Source organism: Malaclemys terrapin, chromosome 10, assembly GCF_027887155.1.
Source record: "Malaclemys terrapin pileata isolate rMalTer1 chromosome 10, rMalTer1.hap1, whole genome shotgun sequence".
Taxonomy (NCBI): Eukaryota; Metazoa; Chordata; order Testudines; family Emydidae; genus Malaclemys; species Malaclemys terrapin.
In genome coordinates this window covers 3412186-3438396 of record NC_071514.1, presented here as the reverse complement: position 1 = coordinate 3438396, position 26211 = coordinate 3412186, and the positions used below count along the sequence as shown (strand labels likewise).

At 42.7% G+C, this 26211-nt stretch overlaps 1 protein-coding gene across 6 annotated transcripts in view; it reads left to right on the top strand.

The window, feature by feature from the left end:
- The window catches only part of PAQR5 (progestin and adipoQ receptor family member 5), a 34915-nt gene extending 10889 nt beyond the window's left edge, over positions 1–24026 (top strand). For 4 of the 6 annotated variants that reach the window (XM_054041469.1, XM_054041470.1, XM_054041472.1 and 1 more), the window contains 8 exons: positions 2873–3098; positions 5278–5405; positions 5714–5919; positions 8979–9105; positions 17844–17888; positions 19330–19426; positions 20492–20633; positions 21586–24026. In XM_054041469.1, coding sequence (XP_053897444.1) covers positions 3048–3098; positions 5278–5405; positions 5714–5919; positions 8979–9105; positions 17844–17888; positions 19330–19426; positions 20492–20633; positions 21586–21833 — 1044 coding nt within the window. In that variant the 5' untranslated portion in view covers positions 2873–3047 and the 3' untranslated portion in view covers positions 21834–24026. Of the gene's footprint in view, positions 1–1447; positions 1629–2872; positions 3099–5277; positions 5406–5713; positions 5920–8978; positions 9106–17843; positions 17889–19329; positions 19427–20491; positions 20634–21585 lie in introns of all 6 variants that reach the window. The other 2 variants (XM_054041471.1, XM_054041473.1) reach the window with 2 other exon arrangements.
- The last annotated feature ends 2185 nt before the right edge of the window (positions 24027–26211 follow it).

The following is a 26211-nucleotide window of genomic DNA, read 5'->3' as shown; positions in this document are numbered from 1 at the left end:
GAGATGCGAAGGCTTGGCGTGGTGAAGGGAGTTGTCCAAGCTCACAAAGTGAGTCGGTGGCAAACTTGGGATTAGAACCCAGGAGTCCTGAGTCTGCGCCTCTAACAACTGCAGACTATTGTAACACCCACCCTTTATCCTTTCGCATTTTCCGACATCAGGAGTGCAGCGTGGCTCCTTTTGGCTGCTGTAGAAGCCGGCAGCTTGTGTCTCTTACCCAGGACCTATTCCAACACATCTGGGCCCCCCTGCCAGGGCATTCAAGCTAGCCTTTAGCTGCCAATGCCCAGGATTCAGCATCTGACAGTCTCCCACCCACCTCCCAACCTCCTCAGCAATGCCAGCTGGGGCCAGAGGGCCGGACAGACGGAGTTTTACTGTTAGGGAAAGTTGCCAGTAGGGGCTGAGATAAAGGGGGAGACAGACTGATTTCCCAGGGGCTGCATGTTATTAACACCACTAAGCTGTCACTAGGCATGGAGGAGTTTGTACTCCACACCTTGTGGCATTGGACTGGGAGCAATGAGCACTTAAACTAGTATTTTGGCTGATACTGGCAGGAAGGAGGAGGGGCTCCCATGCCTGAGACTACCCCAAACAGCTGCAGGTTTGGCACATTGCCTGGATCCCCCCCATCTCCCCACTCCTTTAAGGAGAGCCCGCCTGCCCCTCATCTCACCTCCCCAGTCTATTGATGTCCAAGGACATAGCTGAGCAGAGACCATCTGCGTGGTAGCACAGTACTGCACATGGAAGGCTGGTCCTCTTGCCGTTTTGCTGGTTCTCTCTAGAGTGATTTTTGTGTGTGATGATAAATGGAAATTTCAGACACCGCTAGATGGAGCATTAAGGCAATAATGCCACTCGTGCTGCGGATTCCCCTTGACACCCAGTTGTAACGGGAACCCCCCGCAGAAGAATATGGGAAACAAGTGACATTCTGCAAAGGGGCCAGTCCGGCCTTGAATGGAGCACACGTCAATGCCGATGGGAGCTTTCAGTGTGGGTTGATTGGCTGCATCAGGCCCTAGAATGTCAATTCAAGTGGGCATCTGAGCTGCCTCCCAATATTTCCATCGACGGTGGGGAGTTTGAACCCCCATGACAGAATAGGCAGGGCCCACACTAGACTTGGGTAAAAATTTTCATGAGACTAGTTTTTTTTTTTCCCCCACCAAAAAATGCAGTTGTGGGGTGACCAAAAAAATCTGTGAATTAAAAAAAAAAAAAGCGGGGGGGGGGAAGTTTCAGAAATGTTCCAGAATGAAACATTTTGATTTTTTGTTTTGGAAAGATGTTCCAATTTTGAATTTTCCTAAATTATGTTTTAAAACCCATCAGAATGAAACAAAATGAAATTATTTCAATTCTTTAATTTTGCCAGGAAATCAGAGATGTTTTCATTTTGGTGTGATCCATAACACTTTTTTTCCTCTGTGTTTTTCAGCTCGGCCACCAAACTGAAATACTGGTATTCGCTCAGCTCTAGCCCAAACTTACAGGTCTCCCAAGGTCCACATAGGCATAAGAATGGCCATACTGGGTCAGACCAAAGGTCCGTCTAGCCCAGTATCCTGTCTGCTGACAGTGGCCAATGCCAGGTGCCCCAGAGGGAATGAACAGAACAGGTAATCACCAAGTGATCCATTCCCTGTTGCTCATTCCCAGCTTCTGGCAAACAGAGGCTAGGGACATCATCTCTGCCCTTCCTGGCTAATAGCCATTGATGGATCTATGCTCCATGAATTTATCTAGTTGTTTTTTTAACCCTGTTATAATCTTGGCCTTCACAACATCCTCTGGCAATGAGTTCCACAGGTTGACTGTGTGAACAAGTACTTACTTTTGTTTGTTTTAAACCTGCTGCCTGTTAATTTCATTTGGTGACCCCTAGTTCTTATGTTATGTGTTGTGAGAAGGAATAAATAACACTTCCTTATTTACTTTCTCCACACCAGGCATGATTTTATAGACCTCTATCATATGCCCCCTTAGTAGTTTCTTTTCCAAGCTGAAAAGTCCCAGTCTTGTTCATCTCTCCTCATATGGAAGCTGTTCCATACCCCTAATCATTTTTGTTGCTCTTTTGTGTACCTTTTCCAATTCCAATATATCTGGGATGACCATATCTGCACGCAGTGTTCAAGGCAGAGATCCAATACCTCTACCCTGTTTCCCACCCCTGTGCCAGTGCTGTAGAGGCCTGCCGATTGGCCCGTATTGCAGGGATTTCACTCGCTTGCAGGGGATCTGTGTTACACAACATCCTGCTTTCCTCCTTGGAGACCCCTGGTAGTTTCCAGAGGGCTGGGGTCTCAAAGTACCCACTGGGCCTAGCCTGGTAGTACCTCAGCCAATGAAGAGGCTTCCCTGGGATTAGGAGGAAGGGCATTGCCATGGAGACGCTGTTCTCCTTTCTGTGCCTCAAAGCTGGTTCTTCCAGCTCTGGGTACCCTCTGCTCTCAAAAGCCGTGGGACCGACCAAGCCCTGAGTAAGGTCTGCAGCGTCTGGCGCTGAGTTACGAGTCTCTCTATGTACTCATTCCCTCGTGCAAAAGGTCATCACAGATCATAGCTTTCACGTCTGCCCATTTTGATGGCCTATGTGCGACATTCTCTGTGCATAGGCTTTGCACAGGGGTGAATGTCACTGTCTTGTCTTCCACATCACACCTGCCTTCACTAAACCCAAGAATCCCAAACTGGCACCCTAACTCTGTATAGAAACAGAAAAGAGAGCAGCTGATAGGGATGTGACACAGGCTAGAGCTGCCAATGACGATTTGAATCCCGTTACCTGGCCCGGGGCCCTATCCTTGTTTGTTTCTCTTGCATAGCAATCTCCCTTGTGTTGTTCTCTTGCTCTCCCTAGCACCCAAGCGCTTGGGGGTCTTGGCAACAAGCCGGGCGAGGAGACAGGAAGGTGTCGATAACGCTGAGTTTGGCCTGAGGCCATAGATGAAGACTATGTAGGAGTCTGTCTCTAAGGAGGTGAAGATTTAACAAGCATTCCAAGACAAAATCAACACCACCTAGCCCAACACACAATGCTGAATTGGAAGTTGCCCAAGCAACTCAGTATTAATCAAGTGCCTCAAGTAAGTAAGGTTTTGTTAAATGTATCTCCTATTTGGTTGCTGATCTGTGTGGGCTCAGTAGCCTAATAAAACTTCAGCTACAACTTCTCTTTTTAATTATAACTTTCTTCTAATGCTCTACATGGGAAGCTTTTGATTAAAGCATGTTGGCCAAACCCTATGGCTAAATCAGTGGCCCGCGACCTGGCTGGGAAAAAAAACAATTTTTGTGGAAATTTTTTGAAATGGTGAAGTTGTTTTGTTTTGTGTAATTTTTTGTTTTGAAGAGTTTGAAAGAGAGGCATTGAAAAAACAGTGCAGAGAATTTTTTTCAGCGTATTTTTAATTTTTTTGATTGAAAACATAAAATGGTTATAAAACTTACATTCACCAAAAACCAGGTTTTTGATCAAATATTTTGATAATGATTTTCAATAATATTTTGAATTCATTTAAATACCTGTATGCACAAACACTAAAAGCAAGCATTTTTTTGTGAAAAAGGAAAAATGTTGAGTTTTGTTGCATAAAATTTTGTTTTCACAAGAAAGCCATTTATTGGATGAAAATATTTTTAGTTTAAAAAAAGTTGACTAATTATCAGGACCATTTAAAAAAAAATTGGCCTAATTATTCAGAAAGAGGTGGAGAATGAAATTTGGCCCATCTTCCCATTGGGGATAGTAGAACTATTTACAAGAAGACGACACACAGATTTGGCTTTTATCAGGAGTACTTTAGATTTAAAAGAAAAACTGAGGAGACGCTGCAGTTTAATCTTGACTTGATTTTGGTCACATCAAGGTAAAGAAAACATCTGTTCTTGCACAGGGAGGGTATTTCACTCGCTTAGGTTAGAGAATCAGAGTCAGACCCTGAATTTCAGATAAAGAAGAATCCGATTCATTTTAGGAACTGTCTGAGTATCTCAAAAGCAAGCTCAGTGCTCTGGCCTAGGCATGGTAATGTTAGAACGAGTCACATCTAGCAAGCTCTGTTATTTAAGGACACTGGGAAGATATTGAGGGGAATTATTTGCGGTAATGGGCTCATTAACGTAAGGTAAGATCTCTGTTAAAACAATAGCAGCACCCAGCTGTCTTTGTGCCACATTTATAACCCACTTCACTGAGATGCAGTTCAATTATATGTTCCTTCCTGATCTTAAAATGTTAGGAAATAGAAAGTTACTGGAGACACTTGAAGTCTGTCTGGAACATTAGCTACTACGTCTTCGTGCCACATTCTGCCATCATTGCTCATGTTAAATAACACTTATCCAAACAGGAGTCCTACTGACTTCAATAGATGACTTGCTGCGTAAAGTCTAGCCTTTGGAAAGGAGACTATCGTACACTGGTCTCTGAGCTGTCTAGGTGGACATTGCTTGCTCTTCACTGTTCTAGTGGAATGCCAGTGCTGCAGTGAGTTTTAATTTTTGGAAGAGTCTGAACTTAAAGGACAAGATTTTCAGAAACGGGTGCCCAAAGCCAGGTCCCTTAGGGTATGTCTACACTGCATCTTGGAATGCGCCTGCCAGACCTGTGCTGGTGGGGCTTGCGCTGGGCTAGAGCCTAGCTTCCACATGCCACTGAGGGGGGACAGAGGCTAGGAGCAGTCAGCCGCTGGGGGACCAGCCATTGCCAACAGTTCTGCTGCAGGCTCGCAGGTAGAGGCCCAGCTCCTATATGCAGATGTCCTTTGAGCTCAGGGTCCTAATCAAGAATTTCCCCATGATCCTCATACTTTTGCCAGAAGCTGGGAATGGGTGACAGGGGATGGATCACTTGATGATTACCTGTTCTGTTCCTTCCCTCTGGGGCACCTGTTAGAAGACAGGATACTGGACTAGATGGATCTTTGGTCTGACCCAATATGGCCATTTTTAGGACCCTGTTTAGCACCTATTACCTCGATTGTTCCTCACCCCCCAAGCCCATGTCCTAGAGGAGAACATGCAACCATGTTTCTGCAACAACCCTACTGCACTGTTAACATGCGTTCGCCTTCCTTTGTAGCATGCTTTCTGAATTAATATTCTGCACTGCAGCTTGATAAAGTTCTCCTTTTACAAGGAGATGTTTAGTGGGAGTTGAGCTGCAGGATTGGGCATCTCATGCTCCAATTCCTGTGACACACTGTGAAATATACAGACTGTACAGTCCAGCTAAACAACGCGCTTCTAATCATCCCCTTGCAGGTGTTTCGAGAGCAGGGCATCCTGTCTGGGTATCGGCATCCAAGAAGTTCTGCAGCAGACTGTCTCCTCAGTGCCTTCCAGATGACAAACGAAACACTAAATATATGGACGCACTTTTTGCCTGCCTGGTACTTGAGCTGGTTTTTATTAACTGCTGTATTTTCAAATGTTTAAAATCACCCGAAGTAGACGGCTGTTGGTGATGGGGGGTGACTGAAGGATTATGGGACCTGGGTGGGAAATGTTCTAATGGAGGGACAAGGAAAATATAACTGAGAACTCAAATAATAATCAATGCATTCATTGTAGTTCTGACATAATAACAATAAATCAGTGAGGGTGAAATCCTCGAGAACGGGAGTTTTGCCACTGATTTCAATGGGGCGGCATTTCACTAGTAACGCACAAGGTCCTAACTCAGTATTTTGCGTTTCAGGTACTTCCTATGGAAGTTGTTTGCTTTAGCCTATTCGCTGGATATCTGGAACGACGTGTATGCCTGGCCCTTTCTTGCCTACATGCTCACGTGCTGTATTTATCCTTTCACATCCAGCTGTGCCCACACATTCAGTACGATGTCCATCCAGGCGAGACATATTTGTTATTTCTTTGATTATGGTGCCCTTAGTATGTACAGTTTAGGTAAGAGTCTCCAAACATTGTCTTGTTAAATATGTAACAAAATAATTGGCAACATCTTCAGAAGCATCCAAGTGACTTGGGGCCCAGATTCTCAAAGGTATTTAGGCCCCTAGCTCCCATTGATATCAATAAGAATTATGTACCTAAACACCTTTAAAGATCTGGGCCTAAGCCCCATTTTCAAAAGTGACTTTGGTATTTAGGAGCCTAAATCTAATTAAAAGTCAATGGAACATGGGCTCCTAATTCACTTTTGAAAATAGGACTTAGGATCTTAAGTCATTTAGGCACTTTTGAAAAAGTTGCCCAATGTCTCATTTTTTTTCTCATTCGTCTTTAATGTCTTAAGTATTTTGGGATTGCTGTGGGTGTTTTTCAGTCAATAATAATTCATGCTTTGCACCGTCCATTCAAGGATCTCAAATCACTTTATGAACATTAATGAAGTAAGGCTCACAACACCTTCATGAGGTATGGAAGTATTGTCATACCCATGTTACAGAAACTAAAGCACAGAGTTTAAATGCCTTGCCTGAAGTCACACAGGAAGTCACGAGGCTGCTGGTATTTATGCCAGGAACTAAGAGATTGACAGCTGAAAAGTGGCTTAAAGCTACTTTTGTTCCCCCCAAGTCAAGTCCTGCATCAACCCCAGAATTGAAATCCTGCTCCACCGATTAGCAAGGGGAGATTGGAGGACCTCTTGTCCTTCACTATTGCAACATGACTGTGCTGAAGACACACCCAGGGCTTGAGACAGACAGACACACACACACTTCATCCAACTCTGATGCCGGCCGAAGTCAAAGACGTGGCTTGCTAGATACTTGTACTACCAGCCGCAGAATGTTGAAGTACAGTCCTGCATTTTAACATTTGGTAAAGACACTTTGTCTGGGAGCGCTGAAGTAAAACTGTGAATTTTTTCTATCATGAATCTGTGCTATGTGTTAATGGTTAATCTGGAGGTAGAGGGGACCAAAGCGGTGACCTGACACTATTATAGCTCTAGAGAGAGAATGCGGAGTACATGCAACCCGTGTGAGAAGAGCTCTGGTTTTATTTATTGATACCATTGAGGGAGATGCAGGCCATCTCACCATTTGTGAATTAATTCCATGCTTTTGTCTACAATGGATTACACCTGCTGTTTCGGTTTGGAGTGGCCTGTGGCTTGTAAAACACATGTCACCACCATTTTTAGATTTTGCCATTTTGCTAATGCCCAGAGTAAAAGGATAAAATCGCACAATCCAAATACCTCCATAGCCACCCAAAAAACTAAGTAAGGTAAATTAGACCTAACCTGCTGGTTCAGATGTTCTGCATTCCTGCAGTGCCAACATAGCATGTTTTATCTATTCTCACGGGACATGTCCAGCCTCCTTTGAAGTTGCTGGTCATTCTTATCAGTGCACAGTCATGCAAGGGGTTGCTGAAAGTACCCTGCTCTGAGTCAGAGATTCCCCTCTGTGATGTGTCTAATTTGCATCTACATAAGGATCCAGAGGGACCTGGCTGTCTTGCTTATAAATCAGAAAGATCCTGACATGAAGTTACTGCCTTTGGGTTTATTTATGATATTTGTAAAGGAATGGGCCCCGTGGGATGCGTCATCTCTGTTACAAGGAAGTCGTGCTGACAGCAACTGGAACGATAAAGTTATCTTCAGCACTTAATGAAATAATTCAAGCATAAATATGAATCACACTGAAGAAAGCATATATGCTGGCAACCACATAAATATAACAGAAACGTACGAACATCTCCACTGCAATTTAAAAAAAATCCATTGAAGGGTTCGATTTTGCAGTCCTGACTTAGCCCTAGCAGTCACTGCTGGGGAAATGCCTGAGTTAGGACTGGTTGCAGGGTCGGGCTCTTCATTTTTTGTAAAATACCTGAAAGGAGCAGGCTGAAGCAAACTACAATTCTGTCACTTTACAACAGGAAAAAACAAAAGGTTCTGGGCCAGATTCTTCTCTTGCTTACACTGTGGTCAATCAAGAGGAACTCCACTGAAGTTGGGGGGCAGGGATAGCTCAGTGGTTTGAGCATTGGCCTGCTAAACCCAGGGTTGAGAGTTCAATCCTTGAGGGGGCAACTTAGGAAGCTGGGGCAAAAATCAATACTTGGTCCTGCTAGTGAAGGCAGGGGGCTGGACTCAATGACCTTTCAAGATCCCTTCCAGTTCTAGGAGATAGGATATTAATTAATTAATTTATTTATATTTAAGAAGTCAATGGCATTGCACAGGCATAAAACCCAATCTGAGTGAGAACAGAATCAGCCCAGGGCTACATAATTTGCCTTAATTTTTTCTACCAGAAAAAGAGGTATAAACATAGCTAGAATAGAATATCAGGCTGGGCTGCCAATAAATAGGGGAATGCTATTGTCCTAAGTCAATTTGTTTCTGTCCTGTGATACAGACCAGTTTCAAAGCTCTAATTAATGAAGTTTTTAACCTAGTATCTGAAATGATGAAACTTTTTTCCTTATTTTGTCTTTCACATGTGTTAAATTAAGGTCCCTAGTCCACTCGCAGACACCTCTGATCAAGTCCATGGCAAACTATCCACTATCAGAGAAACAAAGGTAGGTGAAGTAATGTCTTTTACTGGACCAACTCCTCTTGTTGAGAGAGACAGACACCTCTCTCAGCAACTGAAGTTGGTCCAATAAAAGATATCACTTCAACCACCTTTTCTCTAGACCAGCACAGCTACAACAACACTACATATCCAATATCAGTCAGCTTCAAACAACAATGGACTTTTTCTGATAGTCTTGCCCCTGAATCTGGAGGCTTATTTAAAATTCAATGGTTTCATTTTCCAAGGTGCTGAAATCCTGTTCTTCCTTGCAGCTTTCTTTAATTGCAGAGGGAGCTACAAGTGCTCATCACCTCTGAAATATGTCTAGGATCTGTCTACAAGAAACACAGGATAACATAGGTTTGCTTGTTTGAAACCTGCAAGATCACCAAATTACCCGGGAGGTTACTGAAGGGCACTAATAACATTCAAAACTAACCTGAGCACTGATTTTATTTTCAGGCTCTGCGATTGCTTATTCAACGTATGTTTTCCCAGAAGAATGGATCGATAGCACTTTCCATCACTGTTATGTACCCATTGCTGTGCTTAACACGGTCATTAGCACGGGTCTTTCCTGCTACTCCAGGTACAGTTACCTCCCGATTATCCCACTGTGACTGCTAAAGCAGGTTTATTTACAAATGTAGCTTTGGAATATGTAACGCTGTGTGCACTGGGGAAAGGAAAGGGGAAAGGACGTTTAATTTTAGAACCATGTCATGCAGGGAAGCTAGAGCATGTGAAATAACTTATCGGTAAAGCTTTATTTATAGAGTTGCTGAAAGCTAGCTTGATATCTTACTATGTTTAATATGTCTGCCTAAAGTAACTCGCTTTTTAATTTAACTACAGTGTGCCTGATATATGGGGTAAAGAAATTTGGGCCCCTGTGCTGCAAACACTTAAGCATGGGTTTAATTTTAAGCACCCAGATAGCCCCGTTGAAGTCAAGGGGACTGCTCATGGGCATAAAGTTAGGAACGTGCGTAAGGGTTTGCAGGATTGGGGCCTCGCACCCAATTGCCTCCTTTGTAAAGGGTAATAAACATGACGTGTGCTGTATGCTTACCAGGAGAAAATCATTCAAATCTAACTGCCCTGAAAATCTGACTTTATTATAAACTGAAAGTGGCCTGGCATGGAATTTGGATTTGAGCAACATTTCTAAAAACTTCCATAGTACTCAGCTAGCTTCTGGTTATGAATTACCTACCAAATCTCTGATGGAAATCCTCTTTAAAGCCTTCTTTGTAGAAGATTAATCGCTACCATTAGGATGACACACAGTTTGCCTCTGCAACTGATAACTGATTTTTGGTTTTGGAGCTGCATGAATAGTTCAGCGTAATTAGTTTATTGTCCTTTTATTGGAGGAGTGATCCCAGTTTTTCCTATTAGCATGGATGTCCATTACAGGACAAAGCACCACAATAGATTCTGCTTATTGAGGAGTGCTTCCCTATCCGCTTTAGTGGCTCTAAGTCCATGTCTGACCCGGGGCCTTCGCTGGCATGTAAATACGTTTGAAATGATATTGCCATAGAACAGGGAGAGCTGAATTCCCAAAGGTAAAACACCAACAGCAGCAGAGGTGATTCTGCTGTAGCAGAGAAAAGAAGCAACTCCAGGGGGGGACAAATTGATAGCATAGCAGTACATGGGTCTACCAAATCATGCTGCAAAGCTTGGCTGTCCCAGATGGGTCCTGATCCAGCCACTTACTCACAGAAGTAGCTCTACTGAGTTCTGTAGGGTGCTTGCAGAGGACTACTCATTAGAGTCAGGGCTGCAGGTTTGCCTCCATCATTTTAATTTTAGTACCAAGTATTATGTGAACTACAGAATTAGGAACGGATATTTTTAGACCATCCCACTTGTCTTGCCTTTTTTCTCCCTCTCCTTTTTTCTTTTTTCCCTCTGTTTCTCTCTTCTTTTGTTTGTTTTTCCCTCCTCTTTTGTGTTGGTTGACTTTTGATTTCTGTTGTCTGGTTAGACAAATGAAGACAGTGGTTAACTCTAGCTTTTACAATTTCAAGTATTACCAGGCTAACACCGTTATGAAATGTCAATGAGTTTGACCAGTCCAAGTGTAGCTTTTAAACCTATTTTAAATTCTTTTTAATTTACAAATTGAAATGCCAGCATCACCCAATTGCAGAACTGTAGATATGGTCATGTAAAAATTTTACAGCACTAAATAGATCGGATAAGACAGTGTCACATTGTTGTCTCAGCAATGCTGAAGTGTCAAATATCCCCATTTTAACAAGTCAAAAAAAGGTTCCCAAGTAAGCAGAAATGGTGGCTAGAGGGCCTGATTCTGCTCTAACTTTACAGCAGGGTGATTCCATTGACTCAAATAATATTATTCCTGATTTACACCAGTCTGAGTGGAGAATGAGGCCCACTGATTTCTAATTGCCATCTCTGCTGGGATAATAGCTCTTGCCCTAGTTATCATTCTTGAATCCTAGAGACATCTTCCTCTTCCTACCAAACCATCCTGTTGCTTCACAATCGGCAGTGCAATGTTGTCCCCTGTGAGTAGGTAACTTCTCTATTATTCATAATAAACATATAATAAAATCAGAGAATATCTCTGTGCAGTTGACGCTGAACTCTTATCGGAAGCTTTTATATATTTCCCTAACTTCATTCATGCAAAATGGAGCTTCCCTGTCAAATGAACTGCAGTAGCACGGAGCTTCAGCTTATACTGTGCCAGCAATTACTTTGTTAGCTACCAGACTCTCCATCTATTCTCTTCTTTTTGTCTGTCTCTCTCCTTTCTTTTTTTCTTTTAGGCTCAGGCCCGCAGCTGCAGAGGAAGAGCAATGCCACCCTGTGGCACGGAATCATTTTCCCCAGGGGGCCTTGATGTTCAGTGAAATACACTAGGAGTGCACAGTTCCGTAAAATCCATAGTTTTGTGAATGTCTCTTCGCCAAAGTCCTCTTCCTTGTTTATGTAAGTGGCTAACTCACGATTGCATCCCCAAAGGGTGCAATGAGCCACGCCAGGGGCAGAGAGCCTGCTTCAACAGGAAAAGGTTGGAGAGAAAATGGGACTGACTGAGTCCCTGGGAGTTTAAGGCATTCAGCACCATGCAGGAAATTTAGTGCTCAGTGACAGTAGTAAATCTCATTTGCTTTCATACAACACAGAATCCTTCTGTAATCTTAATTGCTATAGCTAAAGGACCAGATTCTGCTGAGTTATGCCAGTGCAACTCTTCCTCAAAATCAATGTGAACTATAACAGAGCAAAATTTGGTCCAAACTGCGGAATGGCCAATGTTGGAAGCAATGCAGTCTAACATGTTTAGAAGTGCAGCCACCCATGAATCTCTCGCTTGTCTTTTTAAAAAAACACTCTCAGTAGTAGGCCAATGCAATCTTGAGCCATCCACATCTACCATAGCTTTTATGACCATTCACAGAAAAACCACTGTGACATTCTATATCTTGGGAGAGTGTCCTGGAATCCCCATATTCCTCATTTATATATGATTGTGATCTTACCTTACAAGTCATGCTTTAGATGTATCAGGGGAAAGGTTATGACCTGCTGAAAGTCATTTTTCTGTCCATATGTGTATATCATTAATGAATATGAAGTTATGAGATTGTGTTGTACGGTGGTCACTAAAACAGGCTGTAAGTTGGGGAATCAGCCAGATATTAGCTCCCCAGAGGCAACAGCAAGGAAAGACCCCAACGCCCGGGCGTTGGTTAATCAGTCAACCCATCAACAACCATTGTCCAGCAAGGGAGCTATGATGAAATGATTCACCTGCATGAAGCCACACCAGGGGAATTACTCAGCCTTGCCTGGGGACTCAGCAAGGCCCACCCAGACATGCCTGGACTTGTTTTCCAAGCACATGGACTGAGGGTATAAAACAGACAGAGTGGCCACATGTTTGGCCTTTCTCCTTCCCCCACCTACGCGGCAAGCAAGACTCCAACAGAGGAGATTGGCCCAGGTTTCAAGGGGGATATCTGTATACTAAGGACTGCAATATCCAGTGGGGTGAGAAAAACTGCTTAGTCTAGTTGTTGCCCAGTCTAATAGGGTTGAGAGTTTAGACTGCGTGGTCATATTTTATTTCTTTTGGTAACTAACTCTGATATTTTGCCTATCACTTAATATCACTTAAAATCTACCTTTTATAATCAATAAATTTGTTTTACTGTTTATCTTTACCAGTGAGTTTGTATGAAGTGTGTGGCAAATCTGCTCAGGTTTGCAAAGGCTGCTGTATATCCACTTTCCATTGCTGAAGTGGTGAACCAATTAATAAATCTGTATTGTTCATCTTGAGCAGTGCAAGACGGTATATTCCTGGGGCACAGTGCTTGGGAGCTGGGGGGATTTGGTTGGTGCCTTTCTCTGTGTGATTTGTGAGTGGCTCTGGGAGCATTCACACAATCTAGCTGGGTGTGGGGCTCCACATGCTGTTGCGCTGTGTGATCACAGCGCCTGGAAGGGTTTGCTGCTGGTCACTAGCAAGGCATTGTGAGAGACAGCCCAGGCTGGAGAGAGTTCAGGGGGCACAGTGGTCCCACAGTCCCAGGCTGCACCCTGGGGGGATCCCGTCACAACCACATCTACCAATAAACAGGTATATTTCCACTCCTTCAAACGTACTGGGCACTAACTTTCATAGGCATGTAGATCATTTTAGTGAGTAAAAGATGATGTAGTTGCAACAATACGGTATAACGATTTCAGGTTGATTAATACTGAGGCCATTTGCACTTCATCATCATCATCTTGGCAAATCCCAAAGGGACGTTGCCTTCTTGTAAAGCAATCGCCATCCGGATTGATCTTTGGCATGGTGCTTAAGGTTGTCTGGTTATATATTGAGGTTTCTGTCCATCATTGGCAACCTTGTCATGCCACCGAAGTGTTTGGCACCCACATGGTCACCGGCGGGGTAACAGCATTCATTGGTAAGCATGCATCAGAACTCATTGGTCTTCCGTTTTTATAATATATCCATATCAACAAAGCTGCTGCAACTGATCCAGCCCTGATGGAAATGATTGTTGGATTTGGCTTCGAATATCTTCATTTCTGATCTTGTCTTGCCACTTCATATGGAGCAGATGACGGAGACAATGAAAATTAGAACCATCAGTCCAGTGATCTTCAGCCCTCCGATGCACCCACGTTTCATTTCTGTGCAACAGAGTTGGCGTAACTGTCATTCTATAGACCTGCAGCTTCGTAGAAAGCTTGATGTCATGTGGGCCCCCCAGAGGCCGCTGAAAAGCCTGAACCATGGATGCTGCTATACAAGTGTCCACATTTTTGAAGCATTGTTCAGCATTGCCTTTGACGCTACTTAAGTATCTGACAGCTGGCAGCTGCTCCATGTCCCATTTGGACAGGTTAATATTGAGGTGGTCGTAAACAGCAAAGTAGCTTGCATGGGTCTGGTTATTAATCCCAGCCACTGTATAATCTGTAGCCACTACCATCAAACAGCCTGCAGCTCCAGATTACAGCCATCTCAGTATTAACCTGTCCGAATGGGACATCAAGCAGTTGGCAACTATTTTTACTTGCTCTACAATAACTAAAAATGGAGAAAGATTCATGGGTCCTGGTAGGATTCCTTCGGGTACTTGGAGCCTTTAACAACAAGCATGCCTGTACATAAATGTAAGAAGTATGGGGAATAAACAGGAGGGACTGCAAGTATTAGTACATAAGCTAAATTATGACTTAATTGGCATCACAGAAACTTGGTGGGATAAATCTCATGACTGGAATATTAGTAGAGATTGTGTAGGAAGGACCAGCAGGGAAAAAGGCAGGAGACGTTGCACTATATATCAAGAATATATACATTTGTTTTGAGGTCTAGAAGGAGGTGAGAAGCATACCAGTTGAAAATCCCTGGGTAATGATAAAAGGGGAAAAATAGGGGTGACATCATGGTAGGGGGCTACTATAGACCATGAGATCAGGAAGAAGAAGTGGATAAGACATTTCTAGAACAAATAACAGAAATATTCAAAACAGAAGACCTGGCAGTAATGGGGCACTTTAACTATCCAGACAACTGTTGGGAAAATAATACAGCAAAATACAAAATGTCCAATAAATTCTTGGAATGTAATGGGGACTTTTTATTTCAGAAAGTGGAGGCAATAACCAGGGCGAGAGCCATTTTAGACTTGATTCTGACCAACAGGGAGGAACTGGTAGCGAATCTGAAGGTGGAAGGCAATTTGGATGAAAGTGACCATGAAATGATAGATTTCATGATTCTAAGGAAAGGAAAGCGAGAGCAGCAGAATACGGTTTACTTGGTCCTGCCTCAGCACAGGGGATTAGACTAGATGACCTCTCAAGATCCCGTCCAGACCTACATTTCTATGATTTTATGTACCCATCCATCTTAATCACTTCATACTATTCCTCATGAAGATCAACAGGAATATGAATCAGTGTATCAGCATGAAGATGGAACTTCTTGATGAAGGCAGGAACTTTTATCATGGTCATCAGAAAAAAGTTAGTTTCTATAAACCTACCATACCAGCTCTTACCAGCTTCTCAGGAATTTCTTCCAATACTGGATAGCTGATTGGTGAATCAGTAATAAAGCATTTTTTCCTTTTATGTACTTTATGAATACTGAATTGTCAAATGTGAAAGTGTATAAAAATGGCTGAAAACGAACTTATTTTTGACTTTTAGGGGAAGCAGGATGCCTCCATTGCGCTCTCACTGAGAACTTCCTACTTCTTCCCATATCCTTCTCACCCACTGAATCAACATCTGTGCAGCAGTTGCATCTCAAGAGCTCTCGCATGCTTGAGAACTTGGGCATCTCCCTTCAGATTCCCACATGGAGCTAGAATAAAGACAGGACATATGGAAGAAAACAGAGAAGTATTTCTGGGATTTGGTGCATCTCACTTAAACTTTTCTTGCAGAACATAAAATCCCATGGATTATTGCGCACCTGGGCTGAAGAATTGGTGTTGTGTTTCAGAAATGGAAGTAAATGTAGATTTGTACATTGCTAAAAAGAAGTAGCAAAATGCGGGGCGAATAGTAGCACAGCAGTATTTGAATGGGTGGTATGAGGACATGAAGGATGGGATGGAATCAACACTTGCACCTGAAGCTCAGCACCCTACAAGGAGGATAAAAAGAAAGCCAATAGGCTCATCATCGTTTTCCATACCCAAAGTCTGCAGAGCTTACAACAGGCTTTCACAGAGGTCCAAATTGTGTCAGAGCTTTGTTGGGAGCCAGCTTCGCATCTAATTTGAAGAGCACTAGTAAGTATCTAGCCCAAGGGTTCTCAGACTGGGGGTCGTAACCCTCGGGGTCACCAGGTTATTACATGGGGGGTTGCGAGCTGTCAGCCTCCACCCCTAAACCCCGCTTTGCCTCCAGCATTTATAATTGTGTTAAATACAAAAAAGTGTTTTTAATTTATAAGGGGGGTCGCACTCATCGGTTTGCTGTGTGAAAGGGGTCACCAGTACAAAAGTTTGAGAAACACTGATCTAGTTCATTGCTCAGAAAGTCCAGAGAGTTACAAAGAACTGTTTTGCAGAGACGGGGTGTTAAATGAGCTGAGAAGTTGGCAGGGAGCCTTAGATGACCTGAGCACAGAATGCTGCATGTAGAAGGTGCAAGGACAAGGAGCAGTGAGAAATTTGAACTTGCAGTAATGAAACAACTGCTGCGTAGCTACCAAGTTAGTTCTCCTTGATAGCAAGAATAAGACCTAAGGAAGAAATGCAGAGTTAAGACAACCCAAATTAGCATCAAGACACACCCATTCAATACACTGTATGTAACCACACTTCGGAGCAGGGATGAAAGAGATTTGAGGCTTACTTTTGCCATACTACACCCCATGCTTATCTTTCTTTGCCCTCACATGGAACCAGTCTCCACTTGTGCTTCACCGCTGAAGGATTTACGGGATCAAGGCCTGTCTCTCTTCTCTTTTTAGGATGCTAAAAGAAATGAAAGGTAGAAAAACACAGTTGAGTCTGCCATAAGAAACCACTCTCACACAACTAAATATCCCACAGTACCACGAGAGTTGCAAACAATAGTTTTAACTGAGGCTTCCATTTTTCTCTTCTAGGAATATTGGGGTTGGAAATGATCTGGTTTCTTCCCCATCTATCGTCCACTCCTCATCTTTGTTTTTTTGGTTTTAGTTTTAAAATAAATAAAATGCAAATACAAAACCAATGGATGCTGTGTTCATTCCTTGATTTGTGAGTATCAGATCAGGGCTGTGGGCTGTGCCCAGCAGTAATTGTCATACAAATGCACATGCAGTTTACAAATGAATGGTGTGAAAAAGAAACTGGGCCATATCCTACTTGCTCTGAACTCGGTGGCAAAATTCCTACGGAGGTCGGGGGAACAGGCTTGTGCTCGTTAGGTCGTGAGTAGACCTGCCCTATCTGAACTCTTCACTTCCTTCTAGGGTACATTTGAGGTTGCATTGGTAGTAGAGCTCTTTTGGTATGGAAAATTCTTAACGGTGAGGGAGTGGATCTTTCATAATTCAATTTGAGTGAAAACACAGACTACTGAAGATATGTGCCCATAACCTCTCACTGGCCTTGCTTGTGAGGTTGAATAACTTTGTAAACATTGGGCCTTTTCTGCTCAATCCATGAGAAAAATCACACGGAGAGGTGCCAATTTACCATTGCCCTGCAACTGGCATCTTCATTCACCAATGCAAACTGGGTGCTTGATGTTACCAAATTAGTATGGTGTCATTTTACACCCACTTTATAAATGACACAAGATGGAATTGGGCTCATTGCACTGAGAGTATTGTGTGTGGAGTGACTGCCGTATAGAGGAATAGAGGACATAGAGGAATCCGACTCTAAGGGATAAGTGAAGTGTCTGTGATCACTGATATTCCAACTGGCTTTCTGACCTGAATAGAATGGTAATGCATCGCATTTACTATGAACTTTGTATGTGTACCACTGAGCAATAATATGTCTCTTTCTGGTTCTGTCTTGGTTTGGAATCTCAAGCTCTTCATTTGAGTAAATGAGTCACCTATGAACATGTCCTTTCTGCTGAAAGGTGTGGTGTTCTTTCTAACTCTCCTCTTTGGCACAATTACCACTTCTTTCATCTCTTTGCACATTTGCTGAGGACTGTTAAATTATGTTAGACTTTGCACCAACAAAGTATAAAGTGCATCTCAACAATTTTCTTGGTAGTGCTAACAAATTCCAGCATATATGTCTCCACCCAAACATACTCTTTCCTTCTCATTTACCATATGATTGTAATCAACAGGCTTGGTGCTCCATACCTCCATTATAACAGTGATGTCATAGAAAGGTAATAAGGGCCAGATTTATTTTATTTTGAATTTTAGCTGATATGTTTGTATTCCCTGAAATGCTGCATTTACAAAATCTTGGCTGGATGTAAAATGTAAGTATTCTGAGACACGTGTCACGCATTGTAAACCGAAACTGTGATTCAACTTAATGAATCAACATTCATGACCATGGCATGAATGCTGCTTTACTTACAAGTAATCCAATATAAATAGATCTCTTTTTATGACAACACTGAGTTCAATATCTAGCCCCTGTGATGAAGCAGTACAAAAACTCAGAGGTCAAAATAACTATAACTTTGGCAACTATTTAAAGAAGTAAACTCTGTTTTTTTCCAACTGACCTATGACAGATGTTGCTAAATTTTAAAGGAAGCACTTTCTCAGTGTTTTCCCTTAGGCCATTAATACTGCTTTGAAATGTGTGCCAAGATGATGTAAAAAGATTTCATACTTTCAAAGTTGTTCTCAGAGTCGGTGTTGAAGATTAGCATGCCAATCTACATCTAGAAGAGACATCCATTTTAGTCAATCAGAGCTTAGAAAATTGTGTCTGATTTGTTTGCTGTTCAGTGATTTTACTCAATGGTAAGAATCTTGTAATCTGGGAAATAAATTTGTGTGATTCAGCCATCATGGAAATGGCTACAGACTCCTCAATATGCTGCTAATTCCACTGTGGCCTGCAGAAAACAATTGGAAAGAACCACACAAGGAACCAGCAATTCCAACACTGCTCCCAGTGTCTGTCTGTGCTGGACTCTGTCACCACAATGACACAGCAGCACACCACAATACTAGCAATCAGGCTGGAGACCCAACATGGAAGTTTGCTGAATTGTAGAATCAAGATATCCCTCTGCTCCATTCATCATTCCTTATTATTGATGATGACTGGCCTGCTATGGCTCCTGTATTAGTGCAAGATTCAGCTATTTTCAATTTAATTGTCTTATCTACAACATGAGAGCCAAGGAAGTGGGGAATGCTTGTGGGTGCCCTGTCTCAAAAGGCCTGATCCATTCATGGTAAAGGCAATGGGAGTCTTTCCATTGACTTCAGTAGAGCTGGGCCAGGCCCACAGTTTTAACCAGTCTTCGCATAATTCAGCTGATTGATACATTATAAACAAGGCCATTGTTAGAACAAACCTGGACATTTATGTGGCTTGTTTGTCTACCACGTTTTACAATAATTAGTTGCAAACACAAATTGAGGATGGCTGTAATTTGACTTTAATTTCTCCAGCCCTACTTCTGGACTTAGACAGCTTTTTGTATGCTGGTATAGATTACTACAGCTATGAGAATATGGCTTGTGCAAAAAATTTACATAAAAAGCACGTTCTGCAAGCCACAGTTCCTTCGAAAATATCCCTGGCAGTTGCACAATCCTTATTTGCCTTGATTTTGTAATTTGAAATGCTTTCTTATGTAGGTTCCCCGAGATACAGCAGCCCCGGCTCAGTAAAACTCTTCGCACGCTGGCTTTTGCATATCCGTACCTGTTCGACAGCACCCCTCTCTTCTACAGGGTATGCAGTGAACATTCAACTTTTATTAAGATCCCATAAAATACATTGGCTTCCTGTAGTGAAGTAACTATTGGCTATTAACATGAGACTGAGCGTATTTAGGAAAATATACAGACTTTTTTTTTTTAAAGGAAAACTATATGAGCTAGAAAACAGTGTTTGGCTATTTTTAGCAAATATTTGTTGATGTACAGATTATTTTGTGCTCAGTACAGGGGCACTCAAACACACTGGCAATTTACCATGAGCCCAAAAGCTGCCCTTGGCCCAATTCTTGGATGTCAGTGGGAGTTCTGCCCGAGTAAGGTCATCAGTATTGGGACCATAATTTGCATAAAATAGAGATGATTGCATCGGCTCTCATATCTACTACTGGGCTCTGCCCACAGTGTCCCAGATCCCAGCGTACAATAATCCAGCCTAAGTGGCCACTTTTAGTCCTCAGACTAAGATGGCTAGTAGTCAAAGATGGTAAAGCCTCATCATCTTGGTATATAGGGCTACGGGGATAGGTGGTGTGTTCTTTGGAAACATGCAACAGACAGACAAGAGAGCCCTGTTATATATAGACAGCTTCGGCTTGATTCTCCACTGTGTCCCAGCATGGAGGGCACAGGAGCTGACTGAAGCTATCTGATTCCCAGCCACAGTCTAAACTGAAGCTCCAAGGAAAAAGGCTTTAACTAACAACACTGGCATAAGGGCCCTTAGTGACCTTACACCAGTGGCGAATAAGACTCAGATATAACCACGCCCACTTCATTGTTGATCCCACCCATGCCCCAATGTATGAATGCCCCTGCCCTAGCCCCACTCTCGGCTTACACTGGAAGTGAAGAAGTGGCTAGCACAGGGGGCAGGGGTACTGCCTTTGCAAGCTTTCTGCTAGTGGAGCGTTCTGGTGTGTGGGGTGACTACTCCACAAGCCACTTCTAGCCGTTTTATGAGGCCAGGGGACCTTAGCATAGCAGCAAATCTGGCCCCAATCTAGAGGTATTCTTCAGTAGTTCTCTAACTTTCCTTTTCTTGGTACCCCATGTGTAATTTTTCCTTTTGATATCACAGCTATATCTGTGTACTGGGGAAAGCTGCATGGAAAGCGTAATCCCAGTCCACTACAGGCACTGTGTGTTTGCCTTCCTCACTTGTTTCATTTTTGCTGCACATTTGCCTGAGAGACTTGCACCGGGACGCTTTGACTATATTGGTGAGTGCAGAACACTGTGATTCTTGTCTTTGCTATTTTTTATTTCCAGCATTTAAGAGCACGGAAGCTTGGGCATCTCATGAGGGATATAATGTATCTGGAGCAGAGTAAATGGTTCATATCAGGAAAATGCATTCACTGTTTCACACTCATGGTTAGAGTAGCCATGCATAGTTGTGCAAGAAGCCATCTCCAATGACCTGTTGTTTCAAGAAGTATCATAGAATCTTTAATGACCACAAAGTGTTTTTTTGCCATCCAAAAATCTATACCAGGGTAGGCAACCTATGGCACGTGTTCTGAAGGCGGCACGTGAGCTGATTTTTCAGTGGCACTCATACTGCCCGGGTCCTGGCCACCGGTCCGGGGGGCTCTGCATTTTAATTTAATTTTAAATGAAGCTTCTTAAACATTTTAAAAACCTTATTTACTTTATATACAACAATAGCTTAGTTATATATTATAGACTTATAGAAAAAGATCTTCTAAAAATGTTCAAATGGATTACTGGCACGCAAAACCTTAAATTAGAGTGAATAAATGAAGACTCGGCACACCCCTTCAGAAAAGTTGCCGACCCAATCTACACCATCTTGCCATGTTACACAGTACTGAGTTGAAAGAAAGACTGACTCATCAGTACTACTACTTGCAGCACACAGGTTTTTCTTGGTGGTCTCCCATCCAAGCAGTGATCCAGCCAAGTTCTACTTAGTTTGTAGTCTCTGGCAGAATCACAGGACAAGGCAGAGCTTCGGTTTATGATAAGCAGGGATTCAGTGAGTTTCCAGATGGACAATTGCCTTAGTTTAGCAGCATCACAATAAGAGCAATATAAATTAGTAAAATAAATAAATTGAATTTTTGCACATAAGATTTTCAAAGCTGTTAGAGGTGTATTTTAATGAAACCCAGAGAAATTTCTTGTTAAATATTTTTTACTCTGTTGCAGGGCACAGCCACCAGCTTTTCCATGTATGTGGGATCATTGGCACACACTTCCAAATGGAGGCCACCTTTATAGACATGAACGCTCGCCGTGACTGGCTCTTAGCTTCCTCACCTCTTCTCTCTTTCTCTCAAACAGCTGGTTCAATTGGTATCTCCATTATCATTAGCCTAACTATCATTGGGGCTTTCTCACTGGCTCTCTATTCAACACCAAAGTCCTCTAGGACAGAAAAACTACATCGGCATTAAACTTTAAGTAGAGATTGGTTTTTAGTTACATTACTGCAAATGAGAAATACCAAGTAACTTTAGTACTGGATCAATGAAGGTGATGAGAGTTTTTGATGAATGTTTTTCTTGGGGAAGATACTCAAGGGGTTTTCAAGAGTGAACCATTTTATAGTGCACTGGTTTTTGTACATACGACTTTAAAGTTGGAGACAGATTGTGACATGGTTTAAAATCGGGTCAAGTTGATATTTTAGCATGAAATTATTTAGAAAAAAATGAAAACATTGTAAAAGGGAGAAGTGTCATATTTTGCAAGCCAGTATTTGAGGGCAGATTTAATCCAAATGACGAAACTCACTGTGATACCATCTTCTAAGTCAATGGCCATTTATCTGTGTTGATTTCAGTTGACTGCTTTAGGGAGGAACCAGGAAACTTGATTATTTTGATTATAACATGATGGTACATTGTGCTTATGTCAGTTCATAGGCATAAGTGTCTATATTTTATATATTTAATATGTGGGGTAGCATCTCGATCCAGGACAGGCTCCAGGATTTTTGCCGCCCCAAGCGGTGGGGGAAAAAAAAAAAAAAAAAGCCGTGATCGCAATTGCGATCTGCGGCACTCTGGCGGCAGCTCCACTGCGCCGCTTTCTTCTTCGGCGGGAATTCGGCAGCAGGTGCTTCCCTCTGAGAGGGACCCGCCGCCGAATTGCCACGGAACAGCCCGACATGCTGCCCCTTCCCCTTGGCCGCCCCAAGCACCTGCTTGCTGGGCTGTCTTGATCCTACTGAAGTAAATGGCACTTTTGCAACAGACTTCAATAAGAGCTAGGATTTCACCTTAGAATCCTAGTGTCCCTAGGACTGGGCCTTTCAGTTCTTCCCTAGGGAGATTATTCCAGTCTGAGTTCACTGTTAGTATGTTTTCCTGATATTCAGTCTAAATTTCCTGAGCCTGATTCTGCACTTGTTTACGGCCTGATCAGTCGGTGGGTGTTTTCCATTGAGTACAAAGAGCTGTAATTCAGGCTCTTATATCAGTCTTACATTAGGGTAGTTTCACTGACTTCAGCAGTTACACTCCTGATTTACAATCATGTGAATGAGGGGAGCACCAAGCCTCCCCCCAGTATGCACCTGCTGTAGCAGACACCTCACTGAAAGACTATCACTGAGAAGCCATCAAAATTGCAATCTGGGGTCATACATTTTGGCTTGGAAGCAGGTGGCACCCTGCGATTGGACCGACTTGCACTCAGCTGGTGACCAGAGAGGTACTAGGTCAGGTTATAATGTCCGTTAGAGTATTTCACTACTGTTTTTTATACATAGGAATGGTACTCAAATGTCTCCGGCTTTGAGGTTATCTGTGACTTGATTGCACATTGGATTATCTAATACCTTGGAATATGATATTTGTATTAGGTACATAAACAAGTAATGCAGAAAATTACAATGAGATTATCAAGCTTCCTGATAACTATATGGGTTTATTATATGTTTTGTAAATAGTAGCCTCCATCGAGGTGTAAGAGATGCACTTTGGGTTGACAGTACAACAAAATCTTTAAATATATTCTGGGAAAAAAACAACTTGGAAATGATCTTACTTTCTTCTGAAAGCTGATCAAGATTTCTATTAACATTTATTAGCACTGGAACATCACGTTTTTATCCAACATTTTATTTAATTAAAAAAAATCATAACTATGACAAGAAAAGCGCTAATATGTGCTGCTGATCTGTTTATCTTGTCTTTTAGTATAACTGGGAAAGAGTCTGGCTTCTGCAAGAAGTGATTTAAGATTCTACAGCATTAATTAATTAATCTGGAACTTCCTTGGTAGTCTAACTTTTCAGATTCAATAAGTGCCATGTTCTGTGACTATTACCTAATTACGGATGTGTAACTTCAAATATGCAGTGGTTCATAGGAGAACTACCTGTAAAACAACACATTTCTGTTTGACATGATAGTCTGCTCCTTCATCCTTCTAGACCCTACAGCAGGGTCACATGGGGATCTGGTCTGATGCTTACACATTTTAATAGAGCAAATTAGTTGAGTGTCATTCCAACATTTTCTGATCTTGAAACATCATATGGAAAGAGAAGCCAGATTCATTATAATGTGAGATACACATTCAAAACCATACCATGAATTAAGCTATACAGATATAAAGAAATAAAGTCTATTTATGAAGAATTGGTCTTGTCATAGTATTACATGTGAAGATGCCAGAATAACTGTTTGTTTCCTTCAGCCTCTCTACCATGTCTGTACAGTACTCCAAACACAGAGTCCTGCAACCTGAAGGGCAATCTTTGGCCTATCCTGCCCCAAACACGGACCTTAATTTGCATCCTCTTCATCAAACCCCCAACTAAGAAATAGGCAAAGCCCTTCAACTTTAAGACCAAATCTAGAACATTATTTCAGTTATATATTTCAATTCAGTGGTACTTTATTGGCATGGCAAGCTCTATACCTCTTAGGTCCAATGTTCTCCATCTCCACCCCACTGATTATAAGGAGCTATTGAATATATTACTTAATGTTGGGGGGGAAACTGGGGCCTAAATGAGGGCTAACTGGCTGAGACTCAATTCACATAAGACTGAGGTGATGTTGATTGATTGACAGAAGCAATCAGAAGAGATGGGTGGGTTATTTCTGCCCACTGACTGAGATGTAGTTCTGGCCTTTCGTGGCCAGGGTTTGCAATCTACAAAGCAATCAGATCCTGGCTGTTGCTAGAAGATCAGGTAGCTGCTATAGCCAAGTTAGCCTTTTTTCCATCTAGGGAGAGCTAGGAGGTAATGGCCCCCCACCCTTTTTTTTTTTTTTTTTTTTTTTTTGGAGGCAGGCCATGCAACTGTCCCCCATGCCTTTGTCACCTTGAGATTAGACACTGGAGTACGCTCTACATATTAAATCTATTTGGAAACTGCAGTTGATGCAGGATTTGGCAGCTCTCTTTTTAAGCAATCTCTCTCATAAGCATATTAAATTGTGCTTTATGACCTCCATTGATGGCCTATTTTCTTGTTTTTAGGAGGTTAGTTTTGACCTATAATGCCCTAAACTTCCTGGGACCTACCTAAGAAATTCTGTTGTCCCTATGATATACTGCTGCAGCTCTTGTCAGTGAAAGCACCTGTAGTGCTTTCAATATAAGAGAGGAGGTCCTGGCTGGCTAGCAAGCAGGATATTCTCTGTTAGGGCCCTGGGCCTTTGGAACTTGCTTCCTCTCCAGGTCTGAAACAGCCCAACTTTGTCAGCCTTCAGGGCCTACTCCAGGGCCCACCTTTTCTCCCTAGCTCCAGAGGAAACAAGTAGGGCGGAGGGTGGGACTCAGGGGATTGATTAATTTCAGCTATATTCCTAGTGTTGCTGTGTAATTAAGTTGATCTAGGGAAACTGATGCATCTGCTTATTTTTGTGTATTTAAATATAGATATATTTATATCCAGGGTGCCCAGAGCACAGATGGACTATTTTTCTTATAGTTTGTATAAATCTAAAGAAATGATAGATAACTACTATAGTAAATATAACATGAGGTTGGGGCATTTGGCCCATTCATCTACCTCCCTTGGGTCCCTCATTAGGCTTGAGAGTAGCAGCTGTGTTAGTCTGTATCCGCAAAAAGAACAGGAGTACTTGTGGCACCTTAGAGACTAACAAATTTATTAGAGCATAAGCTTTCGTGGACTACAGCCCACTTCTTCGGATGCATACCGAAGAAGTGGGCTGTAGTCCACGAAAGCTTATGCTCTAATAAATTTATTAGTCTCTAAGGTGCCACAAGTACTCCTGTTCTTTTTTCATGGGGCTTGTTCGCTTTTTGGATGTTGTCACATGTCCTACCTAGGTTTCAGCACTAAGGATACTTCGCTAAAGTTGCCAAAAGAAATTAACACTTTACTACTGTCTTCAGTCACTTCAAGGCATAGCTATTTAACCACCACGAAGGCACCTACAGCGGCTCAGGCTTCAGGCACGCTGGTGGGATTGCACCTTCTCGCCTGCCTGCAACTGGAGGGAAGTAGAGAGACCAGGTGGGTGAGGTAACATCTTTTATTGGGCCCACTGCTGTTATAAATAAAACCAAGCAGTAAATACGAGCTCTTACCTCCCCCACCTCGTCTCGCTCCTGTCCCGGGCTTCAGCTACCCTGCATCTAACAGGGAAGGAAAATAAACCGCCCTGAACCCGAAAACCCGCTCAGGCGCATGTCCTAGGCAGCGCTTCCCCCAACCCACGCGGGTGGAGCTCGACGCCCTGCGCCTGCCCCCAGCGCTCCCTGGCGCTCACTCGCCCTACCCCGTTCGCTGGGGCCTGGGCTCCTGCCCCCCGGGCCCTGCAGCGCAGCTACCCCGGCCCGTGA